The sequence below is a fragment of the Falco peregrinus genome, chromosome 6 (genome assembly GCF_023634155.1).
Source record: "Falco peregrinus isolate bFalPer1 chromosome 6, bFalPer1.pri, whole genome shotgun sequence".
Taxonomy (NCBI): domain Eukaryota; kingdom Metazoa; phylum Chordata; class Aves; order Falconiformes; family Falconidae; genus Falco; species Falco peregrinus.
The window spans coordinates 82,877,849-82,892,858 of NC_073726.1; the positions used below are offsets into that span (position 1 = coordinate 82,877,849).

The following is a 15,010-nucleotide window of genomic DNA, read 5'->3' on the forward strand; positions in this document are numbered from 1 at the left end:
CTAAATTCTTTAATCAGAACATTTGTCCTCCAGTGTATATGCCAGTGTATTGGCCCTGTACTACCCATAAACACAGTACCTTTACACTTACTCTGGCCAGCTTCTTGGTTTTGCTCCATTTGTTCCCTGAGTGTTTACTAGTATGGAACAAGAAAAAAAGGATTTGAGGATATGCATAATATGTAGCATGGGAAATTCCTTTTCCAAATTAAGTCAACAATGACATTCCATTGACTTTCAAAGCACAACTCAAAGTTTTTATAATTTAGCAATATTTAGTGTCTGTTTATTTATTACTTATTTATTAGGTTATAGAAGTTCTTTGTGAAAATCTTGAATAGACCTCTCCCATTTTGTCCCTTCAACCATAGGGATTTGTTATTTTGGTGTTGAAATGAAAGGCTGTGTACTTAGGAGGCACAAAGACTTTGTATTTAGAATTCCTTTCAGTACTAGCAATCCAGTTAGTAACTTCACATCCTTTTGTTTCCCATTTAATAGTTCGGCATTTTTGCTCTACATTTTAAGTGCTGTGTTTACTTGCTTTGAAAAGGTGATGAGATCGAGCAAACAAGGTTCTGGGCAAGTGCTCAGGGAATTTGAATTGTGTGCCAGCTCAGCCACTGATGTGCTTGTAACTATGGTCAAGTCCAGTTCTTCACTCAGTAATTCTGTTTTTGTTTTTCTTTCTCCTTTCTCAATTTTGAGCTTTTATAACTCTAGAGATTCTAGGTGGTATTACAAGAACAATAACAAATACCCATGATCTGTGGGCTGCAATGGATCAAGAATAAAAACTTATTGGCAAACTAATTCACTACACTTGGGAAAAATGAAGTGGTGGCAACTACGTAATAGATAGTTAGGATAGCTCATGACAAAATCTTCCTCATCACTTTCAAGGATTGCTTTCTTGCTTGCTAGCTTTGTAAGCAACCGAGAAAGAAATGTCAATGCCACTTTACAGATTAAGGAATTATAAAGGGCTTACTTGAAAAATAGCCTCATGCTATGCTGCTTGTTGTAGAATTACAGATGCAAAAATTTGGGTTTCTGGAAAGTGGGGGCTTTGGTTTTCTGTTTTCTCTTGCAAAGTATCACAATGCAAGATTTAATGAAAGAGATTTAACCTCAATAAAATTGCTTGTTTATTTGAGTTTTGCTGAGGAGACACTGCTGACTTACAAACTGGTTCTAATGTTTCAGCCATGGAGAAGCCTGATGGTGGATCGATGCACGACATGTCGTTGCTCCCTCCAGTCAATATCTTCTCGGAGATATACTCTGACATGTACAAAAATAAGCTGTGAACCATGTCCAATAGTAAGTGCAAGTGGTCTGGATGTTCTGGTTAAGAATGTGTCTGATGAAAACATCTTGTTCTTCATTGTATACAGCAGTTTGTTTTGTACATCTCGGGGACCTGTTGCCTCTCTTTTAAGTTTTTCTGAGAAGTCATGGTCCCATGTTTTTCTTTCTCTGAATTAGATGAAATATAGCAAATTTGATCTAAACCCAGAGTGTAAGAAAGGTAACTTTTTGGAGTACTCAGGTCCACAGGCACATTTTATTGTGTATTTTAGACTACTTACCTTTAGGGCAAAATAAGGTTTGGCAAATCATTTGCAACAGAAACTGCTGTGTCTCCTTTCCTACAGTATTATCTGTCCCTCCAGAGACCAGCAGCTCAGTCAGGTCTCCATCCTTAGGGGTTTTTCTATGACTATTTCAAACTGTCTAATAGCTGGGCTCAATAATTGTCTGGTTCCCAGCCATGCCTTAGGTGATTTGAGGTGATTGTCCCCGTAAGTTCCACTGGTCTTTTTGAAGTCTTTGCTGCCGTCATCTGCAAGGAATGAGCTTGGCTGGGAAAGCCAGAGGCACATAGCTCCTGTTTTTGCTCCACTGACCAACAGTGTGACCAGAGTGCCTGACTAGTCCTGCTCAGTCATGCAATTTTCTCTCTTAGCGCCAATACCTCAAGTAGAAGGAGACCTAAGCAAGTTGCAGAGGCTGGCTTAGGTCTTCCCTTGTCTGAACAGCACAAAGCAGCAGCTAAGTTTTGTAGGAAAAGGCTTAAATGCCCCTTCTTCTGCCTTTCTCTGGATAAGAGATGGAGCCCAACAGGCCCAAACAGACCTAGGGCCTGCACAAGCACTGGCTGTTGCACCAAAAAGCCATATCTCCAATGTGATCATATGGGATTCCAGGCTGTTATCTAGGAGGGGCATACATTGACAGAGTCCCTGCAAAAAAGAGGGGCAGAGTTCTTGATGAGTCCACTTTTCAGTCCTGAAGTAGAACTAGAAAGGACAGTGTAGTAAGTCAAGTTTCTGGGGTTTCATCTGTACTAATAAACTAAACAGAGCAAGACTGCAGAGACTGCAGGCTCCAATTATGTCCTGCAACGTCCTGAAGAATTGTCAGCAGTGTCCAAACTGGCCTTTTCTAACTAGAAAACTTCCAAATAATGTCTGGGCACAGGTCAGTAGTTAGGACAACCCAAGGCCAGCCTGTTTTGTGGGGAGAATACAGTTTAGACATACATGTTCCCCTTGTCTGCAGGGCCAGAAAACTGGCCTTGACCCTCTTTATCTGCTGATGTGAGTGTAGCCTGTGACAAAAAGGAGAATCTGGAATACTTTGTGTGGTTCTAGACCCTAATATCACCCCTCCTGTGAGGTATGATTATAGACATAAGCCTCTGAAAGGAAAATAAATGACCAAGCTCAGTGCTGAGCATCTTCCTCACCTCCACAGAAATAACCTGGCAGATCAATGAAAAAAACCCAGACACGCTAGAATGAATCTGTGGCCAGAAACATATGTGCATATGTACGTTCCCACACAAAAATACACAAACATCAAATCTTGTTTTCAATGCAAGAAGCCAGCTGTAGAATTTAAAGGTAGAGGAATCAATAAAATACATGGTAAAAAAATGGGGAAACATTCCTCTCCTGCTTCTTTCGCCACCCACACAATTCCCAAACAGCTTTTTTCCCCTACCTGACCCAAAAGTACAGACTAAACAAAATACTCTGAAGAAAGGGCAATTTCCAGTTGGGCTTATTAAGCACTGTGAACAACTTGTGTTTAGGAGATGTGCAGCTACCCAAGGGAGGTTGCAGGTCTAGGTGTACATATCCCTTTGTAGCCATTGTAATGAATCTGTGGAGCTGGAGGGGAAAAACTATCAAATAAGATACAGAATGTCTTCATTCCCCTAAGGCCAGTGAGATTCACATACATACTTGGGATCTTTCCTGTCTCAGAGTCATTGATTTCGTGGTATACCCAGATTAAACGCAATTCCTTCATAATGGATAAAATCATGGGTTAAGAGTATATGCTGTCTCAGGAGCACCTGCTTTCTACTGGATGCTGAAGCTGTGAAAGTAAATGCTCTGGTAATTGAAGTGCAGCCAAGTGCAGATTATTCTGCTCATCAGGGTCATCTTTTTTTTATTTGTCATTTTATGACCTACTTTAGGTGCTTAAATTTTTGCTAGTAGAGCAAATCCACCTAACTAACAATGAACTACGTTTTCTTCCAATGATTTAATAGCAAACCCCCACCCTCCCCAAATTCTTTTTCTATAAAAAACATATGGATAATATGCATGCCTTCACTCAACCAGAAAGTGTTTGTTGTCTAAAAAATGTTCAGCTCATCACAAGCAGCTGTTGGTTATGTGTAGCAGCTGGAGACATTACTGTGGGACACTTCATGTGTTAACTCAGTTCCTTTCTGGTTGCTCCCCCCCCTCCTTATCCACTGTATACCTTTCTTCCTCTCCATCTAGTGCTGCTCATTCTCCCATGCTCCTTTCCCTGCCACTGTTTTTTCCTTTCTGTGCCATTTATGGGGCTCCATTTTTCCTCTTTCCCTTTCTTCCTTTCCCCCTCTCTCTTTTTCTTTTTGCCTTTTCTATCTTTCTCTCTTTCCTTCCTTTTTAGTTTTATTACAACATATCCTCTCTGATGCTTTTTTTACCTTCTTGTTTTATCAGATCATTTTCTTTTTCTTTCCATAGTCCACATTTCCCGCCTTAGCCTTACTCTTCCCTTTCCCTGCCCACTGTTTAAACACTTTACTTTTTGAGGTTGCAATGGGTAGTATTTATTTGCTTTACAGAGAAGCTCCTGCACAGCACAAATTCAAACTGTGTGTCACTCAAAACATTTCTTACCCTCTCTTACTGTCATGTGTTTTTTAGTGGACCTGGTCTTGCAACTGTTACAGTCAAATAATAGTGGTCACAGGAGGCTTTGTACTTGTAAATAAACTTCTCTCCCTATTGTATGATAAATCAATACAAGGATTAATGATAGCTTTTTTTTAAAAAAAAAAAAGGCAAAAAAACCCAACAGAAAACCCAAAGTGTGCAACTAATTAGATTAAACTAGTTTAGTCCTGCTGTTTATAAAAGCATTTTGCTAGCTATCACTTTGTCCAGTTAATTTAAAAAAAAGCTCAACAACAACCCTCTACGTATAACTGTAGGAAGCATACTTAAAATAAACCCAGAAAAATGTCCTTTACCTTCTAGAATTACAGAAAGGAGGAAATCCCTGGGTCTTGCTGTGGAAAATGTGTGCCAACTTCATGTAGCATCAGACTGAGAGATGGAAGGCTTAAATACCTTCAGGTGAGTTTTAAGTGCTCTTTTCTTTTGTATATGGGTAAATGTAAATGTAGCACAGACTTCTGGTGAACCCAAGGAAAATACATTTCTTTTCCTCCTTTTTGGTTAAGGAATGTGGCGTTACTGGTGCCTTTTATATTTCAGAATGGTTTTTCAAGAAAGTGTTTTGGTTTTTTTTTTGTTGTTTTTTTTTTTCTTGTTTATAAGTGCAAAAAAAGGACACCTCAAACCACAGTGCAAAATTCTAGAGGAACATTATAGCAAGCATGAATATTATAAATATGAGATCAAATATGAGTATGAGCTCAGACTTCTACTTAGAGGAAATTTAAAATCGAATGTTAAATGAGAAATGGATAATTTAAGTTGGAAATTGTGAATTTTGAAAAATATCTCCAGCATGATAGGTTCTTAAACAGGAGTGGATGTTTTTTCTGGTTAAAACCTATCAGGTTATCACAAGAAGAAGCATGTAATATTTTATTTTATTCTATTGCTGAGCTGTCTTAGATGGGGAGAGTATGGGAAGAGCAACAAAGCTGGTGAGGGGTCTAGAGAAGAAGACTTTTGAGAAGTGGCTGAGGGAACTGGGGTTTAGTTTGGAGAAAAAGAAGCTTAGGGAAGAACCTTGTCACTCTCTACAACACCTGAAAGGAGGTTGTAGCAAGGTGGGTATCAGCCTCTTTTCCCAAGTAACAAGTGATAAGATGAGAAGGAACTGACTCAAGTTGCACTAGGGGAGGTTTAGATTGGATATTAGGAAAAATTTCTTCACCAAGAGTTGTCAAGTACTGGAACAGGTTGCCCAGGGAAGTGGTTGAGTGTCAATCCCTGCAGGTATTTAAAAGTTGTGTAGATGTGGAGCTTAGGGACATAGTTTAGTGGTACACTTGGCAGTGTTAGGTTTACAGTTGAACTCAATGATCTTAACGGTCTTTTCCAACCAAAATGGTTCTATGACACTGTGTGGGTGCGTGGTTTTATGTATTTTTTTAAAGAAGCTCCCAACTCAGCAACAAGTCGGATGTTCACATGTCTCTTTAAAAGACAATGCATAGGCCAAACTCCCAAGTTTCTCACTTAGACAACTCTTAAGTTAATGAAAATTTCTTCCCTGTTTAGAGCTGAAAAATGTGAGGTTTTGGCAGTCTTGACTGACCTGTAATCAATATCGCTATGGAAGTAAGCAGAAGATAATGACTTGTTGATAAACAATTTGGTTTACTAATGATGTCCATGTTTTATAAACTTCACCACCATGGTACATTAATTGAAATATCAGTAAAGGAATAGTCAGGTTGTATCCTCAAAGCTTACCGTCTTGTGTTGTTTCTGTGTTCTGTGTAGAGCTAACAGCCCTTAAATCTTTACAGCCAAATGAAACACTCCAGGATGGCTGTGATAGTCACTCCTGTAAAGTAAGTGAGAAAGGGGAATTTGTCTGGGAAAGGAGAATCACTGGCTGTCCTCCATTTGATTCCAGAAGATGTTTGGCTGAAGGAGTAAGTAGTGAAATGGGTCCTGTTTCCAGGGTCCTAATAGACTGTCCTGTTTATGGATCTGTATATAGGTATCTTATTTGTATTAGGCCTCTCCCAGCACCTCATTTGTCAACCTCAATTTGAACTTTCTTTCAAATTCTGAAAAATATAAGTTTTCTTTATTTAAATTATACACTGGTTTTATGCAGGACTATATTGCAGGGGAGATGCTGAGCTTGTGATAATTCTGTTGTCTGTGAAGCAGCAAAAAATAGAAAACAATTGTTCTACCAATGTTTTCAGTTGGGTATCCAGAGCACAACTACATGGCTAATTATGCAAGCTGAGAGATCATCCCCTTTTTTCCTATGAATATGCATATGAAATGCTAAAACATTTTTATTTCACCCTAGTATGAAGTTAAGGAAGGAATCTTCACAATAGGAAGAGCTCAAACTTCCACATTTGCAGTTGTTTGGTATAACGGTATAATAAAACCCCTGCTCAACATGTCCATCCATCTTTCCTGAGGCTTGAGGTTAGCCATCCACTGAGGAACAGAGTGCAGGTTGGGGTGTAGCACATGGGGTCCTGCTTTTGCTCATCTAGCATCACACAGGTGTTTATGTCACCTGTCCCCATTTTCTTGGGCACAGAAGGAAGCAGGAAATATTTGCCAAAGCTTGTGCCCAAACCTCTTTCTACATTCACATCAAACTAATGAAGGATTTGATATGTATAACGCAGGAAGAATGAGGCTTCTATAGGGCATTTCTCACTTTGTGAAATCACTATACTACTCAGTTCTGTTATACCAACAAAGATTTAGAAAAACACTGGCTTATGTTACAGGCTTGAGGTTATTATTGTATTCTAAAAATCTTCATTGAAAATCAATGAAGAATAGTTTATTTTTTAATCAGAACTTCCCAAACTGCATGTATTCTCCTCCCATCCAAAAAATATGAACTAGTTAAGCTATAAAATTAGTGTATTTCATCTAGTTAGAGGAGGGAAATTTAGGTTTTTTTAATTAAAAAAGCCTCCAAACTTTTGCATTTAAGTTCAGTTTTTAGTGCAACAATGGCATCACCCTGCAGTATAAATATTTCTCTATTTTTTCCTTTCACTATTGGTTTTTATTGATTTTTCCACCATACATATATTTCTGAGAATTATTTTCTACATGGTAGTAATGAAACAAGAAAGCCAAACTTTTTGGCTGTTAAAACTTGTCTGACAGGTGTGATATCCTATGATGATTTGCCTGTACATTCTCAGCTGTTGCGGAATAGGCATGCTTTCACCTATTTGCTAAAAAAGTCAAGAGGGACTGTTTAACTTCCTTTGTTACACAGACATAAGACTTGAGCGCTGTTGGTTTTGTCACTCTGGTTCCCAGAAATTTATTTGTAGTCAATGTCTTTACTTTAGAAAGCTTCTAATATAGGGTGAAAGCAATATTTTTAGGTGTTGAACTTGCTAATATGGTCAATTATTTCCAATCAGCTATCAACAAATACAATCACAAGTTCAAAACCTTAAAATGGATAAAGAAATGATTGCTAATGTAGATTTATAATTTTGTAGAATATAGAAACACAATTTTCTTGCTTAACACCCTGTTTTAAATGTCCCTTTCTGTTCCTTTAACAGAAAAAATGTGTGTTACTTGTGCTAAAATGGAATTTTTTCTTTTTATATTGTTTTAGGGCAGAATTACAAAAATTGGCAATACCTGCTGTGACACATGTAAGTAAATAAGCCGAACATTTTCTATGGACATCGCAGAGAGTGTAAACTACTGGTTCCAGAGCTACATTTTACATAAGATGCAGTTTAATGAAAGAAAGCTAAGCAAGGTTGTTAAAATAGACCATCACATAAGTCTGCCCTTTGACTGGGATACTGCTGTCATGTTTGTTCCCTAGAACATGTGTTTTGACAGTATTCACAAGTGCTTAGAAAGAAAGAGATACGCTCCACGTTTTATGCAGATGTTAATTATGAATGTTTTATTTTATTGTTCATCTAAGGATAACAGGAACAGTATTGCATACACAGGTTGACAAGTCACATAACCTGATACTGAATATGTGAGGCAACCACTTCATGAATAATCAATCAACTTAAAATTAATTTAGCAAAAAACCCCTGGTGGCAGTAGTGTAATTTTGTTTGGTTTTCAATAACGTAATGACTAAAAAATGGTAGGGGAAATGCTTGTCAAAGGGGCATTCCTATTGAACAGCCTGACTGCATCTTAAATGTGGCAGTTTAGGACTCAGTCCTGCAGCTCTTAATTTCATGCATCATTGTGTAGATAATCCAAAATGTCAGTCAGGCTGTGAGTGTAAGAAGGGTTTCCTTACATGAGGAAGGATTGCAGGGTTGGCTTCTCATTTCTAAAATGAATCTGATGTTTTTGTGAACAGGCAACTTCTCAGTTTTCTCCTTTGTAAGTAGAACATTAATAATACTGTAGCTCATATAAAATAAAAAACAACAAAAGATTGATATTCTTTCCTAGGGTCAGAATATCAACATCTTGCCTGTGTTCTGTTCTCTCTTCCCCCCCACCTCCCATGCATGGGCTAATAAATAAAAGATGGGCAGCATAGCAGCCCATCACCGCACTGGCACAGTAACTGCTGTAATAATACCCCTGATGAAGGATGTTAACTCCCAGAGTTTGCAGTTGTTGCGTCTGTAGAATCACTGAGTTCCAGCTTGAGAAATAGAGAGCTACTGAGATAGACTGTCATCAAACAGGTCAGACAGGTAAGAGAGCATTAATCTACCAGGCTTTAAGTAAGGAATTCTGAAAATTATTTATGAACAAACACAGATTTTAAGGTTTGAAAGACAGGGTGGTTGGCAGACTCTACTAATTGAGAATGCCTTATCACTGCAACTGGGGAGAGGAAAAACCCAGTTCCAAATGAGCATGGCTCGATGCATATATGCATTTAACAGTTAGAGTGATTTAAAAGAAATACCTCCCTTGCAGCAGCACAAGCAAACTGATCTAAACGAAATACTGTGTGCCTAAAACTACCCATATTGTATGGGCCTTCAGATCCTTATTCCCACTGATGTTCGATTAGATATAACTGAAAACTGGAAAGTCCCATATTACAGTGCAATCCTATCCCTGGTTGTTTATTCGGGGCTCTTTATAAGGAAAAAGCCAACACGCCACATCCAGCCAGCTAACCATGGGTTACCAAATGAAGAACAGTGATTAACACATAACTTTGAATCACACAGATACTTCCAGATGCCAAGCTGAAACTCTCTTTCTCCTCTGTATTGACATCTTTCCGCCAGGGAACTCAATAGCAACATGCAGTGTGTTACATACTCTGTAGAGAACATGAAGGCTTGGCAAAGCTACTATAAAACCAGAGTAATTTAATTATTTTTAAAAGTCAGATAAGAGAATAACCGGTTTCTCATGGACACAGATACTTAGATATAGTAACTCACTCAGATATAGGTTACTTTGCCTTCCCAGGTCTTTCAGATACCCCAGTACCATAAAGAATTGGGCAAAGATTGTTCTCTCAAGTTCAAAGCACAGTTCAGGGTGATGCCTTTGGTTCAGTAGAGTTCCATGTGGCTTTAGGCAGAGGTTGTTTAAGCTGACAGTTTCCCTTTCTATGTTATGCCTTGGCAATTTGCGTTCATTAGCGTGTCTGAAGGCATTGTTTTAAGAATGTAGGAGCACATAAATGAACAGGCTTATTTTCTAATTAGTTTTTTGTGGTACTAGCAAAGGACTTGATTGTTTGCAAAGGATATTCCTTATTTTCCCACTTAACAAAGAAGTTGCATCTCTGCTTCTTACATCTTGTTGATCTTAGCTGCATGTGTCATGTTAAGTTACAAGCACTTGCCTTTGCAGAGTAGGCACAGTTTAGAAAAAAAGTAAATGAGAGCAGTAAGTAACTGGAGAATAAGTTGGTAAATCAGGATCAAAGGTGTGATGAAGCTGTATGGAGTCTGATGACAACGATTTCATTTGAGCTTTTCAGTTGTGTGAACACAATTGTGTATTCCTTCCAGGTGGACAAATTTTATCGAATGAAGTGATTAAATCATTAAAAGAAAACTGGTAGTTCCAGCTCTTGAGCCAGAAATGCTTTTGAAGGTTTTTTGGGTGTGTTGCCTTTTTTTTTGGTTTTGTGTTTTTGTTTTTTTTTTTATGAAATGCAAAACCTTAGCAAGGCACAGAGCCAATTTAGTGCTAACATTCCCACCGAAAAGGTATTGCAAGCTATGTTTGCTCCTAGGAAGATGGATACATTTCAATTTGTGTATTTACTTAGTTGCACAGTTGGCCAGCTGAATTCCTTCAGCTCTCTGAAGTGTTGTGTAGTATGTTAAAGATAGTCCACTATTCTGGTAAATACAGAAATTCCATTGGTTAGCTAGAAAAGAGGAAAAGCAGGAACCTGTCTTTACACAAAGGCATAGAACTGCATTAACACTACAAAGAGCTGCTGTTTGCAGTGTGTAAAATATCCCCTTAAAAAAGCATTAGCTCATTCACGAGTCTTTAGACGTGGACCAAAACAGACAAGAGTGTCTAAAACAAAATATTCTGGATTAATCTGTGTCCGAGCATGTCAGTGGAGAGGTTCCCTTCAGAAGTGGAGGAGCAGAGTCACTGTTGACTACTGCAGTTATCAGATCATAATTAAATCAACCTCACTTCATGGAGAGAGATTGCAGGTTTCCTGAGCTTGCACGTAACAAATCCAGACCTACTGCCTCTTGTGTGGATTTCTTGTTAGATGGAGAGAACCAGGGAGAATTTACCTAACACTAAGAGCAGAAAGTATTGGAAAACAAGTATAAGAATGACTTACTGAAGACAGTGCAGTGGCAAAGTTCCAATTGACCCAAATTTAGATTTTCACAGAATTAGTTTTCTAATTTTATATTTTTCCCTTTTTTTTTTTTTTTTTGGCACATGAGTTTTCTGTAAAATCCACCATGTGTAAGGACTGTTAGGAGCTGTCATATCTAGGAGCCTGACAGAGGTGAGGCTGCCAAAGCTCCATGTCCCCAGGTCCAGGTAACAGTGAAGCTGAGCATGTATCTCAGTAGGCACACACACAAATGCATGCATACAACACGCACACACACATTCTCTGTGTACACACAAACACTCAGTACTCTGGCAAACGCAAAAACCACCCACATGGTTATCCTACTCTCCCCTCTGGCTGAGCAGGATGAAGGTCCTTAGTGGTGTTAGGCACTCACTCTGTCCAGTAACTGGTCTTGCATCCCTGCCAATCTAGACTCACAGGCCCTATAACCTGTGGTCCAATTCCAGTTGCTGGCACTTATGCCTTGATACACATCTGCACAGAACTGGGGGTCCATCACACAGAAGAAGTAGTTAGAAATGGATTTTAAGAAGACAGGACAGACTGCAGTGATAAAACGTAGTGCCAGGTCAGACAGGTTTGGACCAGCAGCTGTTTAACATGCAACCAGCACCCTTTATGCCTTTATCTATCCATTTTTGCATGCTTGTTCCTCACCAAACCACCTTAATACCTCTCTTCCCCCACCTTTGGTTCTGGCTCTAAAAATCCCACAATAAGTGAGTCTTGTAGAATCCCAAAATGCTCTTCCCTAGCATCGTGTAAGGAGTCCCACACAGTCTTGAAGGCAGTGACCCACCTCAGTCTGTAAAGTGATCTGGTGAGCTGCTCCCACTGACTCATCTTGAAGGGCATCATCCCAAAACAATGGGATCTGTCTCCTGTAACAGCCCCAGGAATAGCCAGGTCACGGTGCTCTGTTTCTCTGGTTTGATTGTTGGGGTTCCCATGTACATCATCTTTTTCCTGTGCACCTGCTTGCCCAGTGTACCATTGACCTATATTTAAAAGGAAAGTTATTTAACACAGAAGCCAACAGGTAGAAGGCAGATGTTAGGTGGCAAGTTGACTTTTAAATCAAAGCAGTCAATTGAAAAGAAACACAAGGGAAATGTTGCTTTCTAGTGGAATTTTAGGGCTGTAGTGTGATATAGTCATACAGCTCTACATTAATTACTCTAGGCAGCCACACCTAATTCTCTTGCTAGGGATCTTACCAGTAATGATATCTCACTAACAGCAATTTCAATAATAAGGGGAAGAGTTAAAAAAAGCAATTGTCACCAGCATCAAACGTTGTTGTTTTTTTGTTTGTTTGTTTGTTTTTTTAAACAAAAAAAACCTTTGCAGGTGTGGAAGTGGAATGTCGACCAGTAAGTACAAGACTGCAGTATAGGAATATGAACGGATGTGTGGCTGAAAAGGAAGTGCCCATTGCCCATTGTGAGGTAAATAACAAAAGCAACCCCCCTACCCCAAGACTTGCCCCTGCCCCCTTTCTGCCTTCCACAAAGGAAACCTTTGCCTCCCCTATGGCTTCACTTCAGTAAGTCAAGCATCAGCTTCTGTCCTTCTCATTCATTCACTCAGTGTAAACCTCATTGGCACTTACTTCTTAAAGTAATTTCATGATGCTGAATTTTCCCTATTAAAGGCAGTGTAAAAAAAGGTGCATACGTTAGACATAAAGGCTTTGTTTGTATCACTCATCAGAAATCAATGACTGTGAAGTGCCTTTGTTAGTCCTTTCTACATTAAAAATAAATAAATAAATTCATCTTAATATTGGTGAAGATGGTTTTCAGATCTGACTCTACAGTTAAGCACACGTATCCCTCTTCAGGCTTTGAAGCTGATTTACGAGAGTGTAAATAGGTATTTAGGTACATGATACTTTAAAAGGCATTTAAACTTGAGTGCTATGACTTGACTACCATGCTCTAACAAGCTCTGTGACTACTCTATTAGCCTGAGCACTAAGCTGTTGTGTTCTACATGTCTTGTGCATTTCTTCAATAATTAGATCAAAAGTTTTAATTTCCTGCACATCATTGCTTACAACTTCTAGGGCAACTTCCATTTGAAACAGGAGCATGGCTTCCCTTCTGGATGTTTCTATCTCTCTGAGACTGGGAACCAAAGATGACATTCTCTTCCCAGACTGGACTGTAGCAGGACAGGTGCTGTGAGATGACCAAGCTTCATACGATCCAAACTATAGCATACAAGGGCAGCAGTCAAGAAGATGGCTTGCACCCAGCCCCTTGAGCATTCTCTTTAGTTAAGGCAGTAAGCAAAATAAGTCTCTTTCCCATGACTACTGGGAAAAGAATGGGAACAGTAAGGAGAGGTATTAAGGGCATACATACCTGGGTTTCTCAGATAGCTACGAGGCAAAGGACCTTCATTTGCTACACAAGTCTTAGTAAGAGTGGAAGCTTTAACAACAACAAAACCACTTACCTTTCATAAAAAAAATATATACATAAAAGTATTAAAAAAAAATCTTGACTTCTTGTCCTGTCCACAGAGTCAATGTTAAGGTGTTTAGCCAAAAAGCCATATATATTGAAATTTCCCCTCCAAAATTACAGATTTTATATTATGAATCTGGCTATATATTGAGTAAACTAAATACTCCTATAGCTGGTATTGAGTACGTTTTTTCTAAAGTCCTCCCTGATGATGCTATGCAATTTTTTTTTTTTTTGTATTAATCTCAGAAAGAAGTGCACAAGGCCACAAAAAGAAATGTACTCTAACAGAGGTTGATGTGGGGGCATTTGTTTTTACATCATGAAAATTTATAGCTACAGGCATTTACAGCTCAGTCTAAATTAATGAAGTGTCCAGACAAGTAGAACAAGGAAAAACAGCAACCACCAGGACAAATGGATGTATGGTTTGCATCATTTGGGATAAAGCGCTTTCTGAATGCATGATTTTATGCAGCTGATAATCATACATGCTTAGAAGCCAACACAATAGCTCTGGACATCACCTGTGATATTTGAAATTATAGACTTTTTTTTGTGTGACCAGTTTCTTCACCTCTCCTTTGCTATGCTTATGCTCATAAGACATTACTTTCTGACCAACACCCCACACTCTGGAATCAGATGCCTGTTTCTGTGTTCGTGTTTTACAGCAGTGGACTGAACTCCAGGCAAAGTTGTCTATGGATGTTTCAAAGGGAAGAACCTGGTTTCCAATCGCACTGTTCAAACTTGGTGTCTCTTTTTTCCATTTAGGGCAAGTGCAGAAGCAATACCAGATACTCTGTTGAGACAGGGAAATGGGAAGACCTGTGTAGCTGCTGTACAGCCACTCAAACCACCACAGTCACAGTCCCCGTCCGCTGTGCCAACGGGACAGTGGTGCAGCATTACATCCCGTCTGCCTCGCAGTGTGAGTGCCATACTCGGAAGTGTACAGACTGAATATTTCCAAGAAGCCCACTTGTTTAATCTCAAGTTTTGCAATGACCGGACTTTACAGTGCAAGCCTCATTTTCTCTCTATAGACCATTTTATCCAGTAGAATCCTAACTAACTCGTTGTATCAACATAGTAAACAATAAAACTTACTAGCACAACAGAGCATTTTCTGATTATTCTTTGGGTGGTTTATAGAAGAGATATTGCAGATGGTATTCTTCATCTTCCCCATGGAAAGTAATCAACATCATTAAAAAAAAAAAAAAAAAAAAGCAAACCCACAACACAGTAAGAGAAACAGTTGCTTCTACTTAAAGAGCATATCCCAAAGTATTTAGCATTGTCTCCAGACATCACACTTTCATTCCCTACTTCAGACCTTAGTGACACACTGTGGACTTTTAGGGTTTTTGTCTTTTCCCCCTCCAGTCAGGGAGTACGGTAATTATGTCTTTAGACTTCATAGTATGAGGATGACAGTTATGGCTATAATAATATAGCCACGGATGGTTACGGTTATAACAATATTGGTTGTGGCTCAG

General features: G+C 39.0%; 1 protein-coding gene across 1 annotated transcript in view; it reads left to right on the top strand.

Annotated features, from left to right (window-relative positions):
* Window positions 1-14,630, top strand: part of VWF (von Willebrand factor) — a 144,121-nt gene extending 129,491 nt beyond the window's left edge. The window contains exons 48-53 of the mRNA XM_027782874.2: window positions 1,207-1,323; window positions 4,554-4,652; window positions 6,023-6,151; window positions 7,843-7,882; window positions 12,382-12,479; window positions 14,283-14,630. Coding sequence (XP_027638675.2) covers window positions 1,207-1,323; window positions 4,554-4,652; window positions 6,023-6,151; window positions 7,843-7,882; window positions 12,382-12,479; window positions 14,283-14,471 — 672 coding nt within the window. The 3' untranslated portion in view covers window positions 14,472-14,630. The remainder of the gene's footprint in view (window positions 1-1,206; window positions 1,324-4,553; window positions 4,653-6,022; window positions 6,152-7,842; window positions 7,883-12,381; window positions 12,480-14,282) is intronic.
* The last annotated feature ends 380 nt before the right edge of the window (window positions 14,631-15,010 follow it).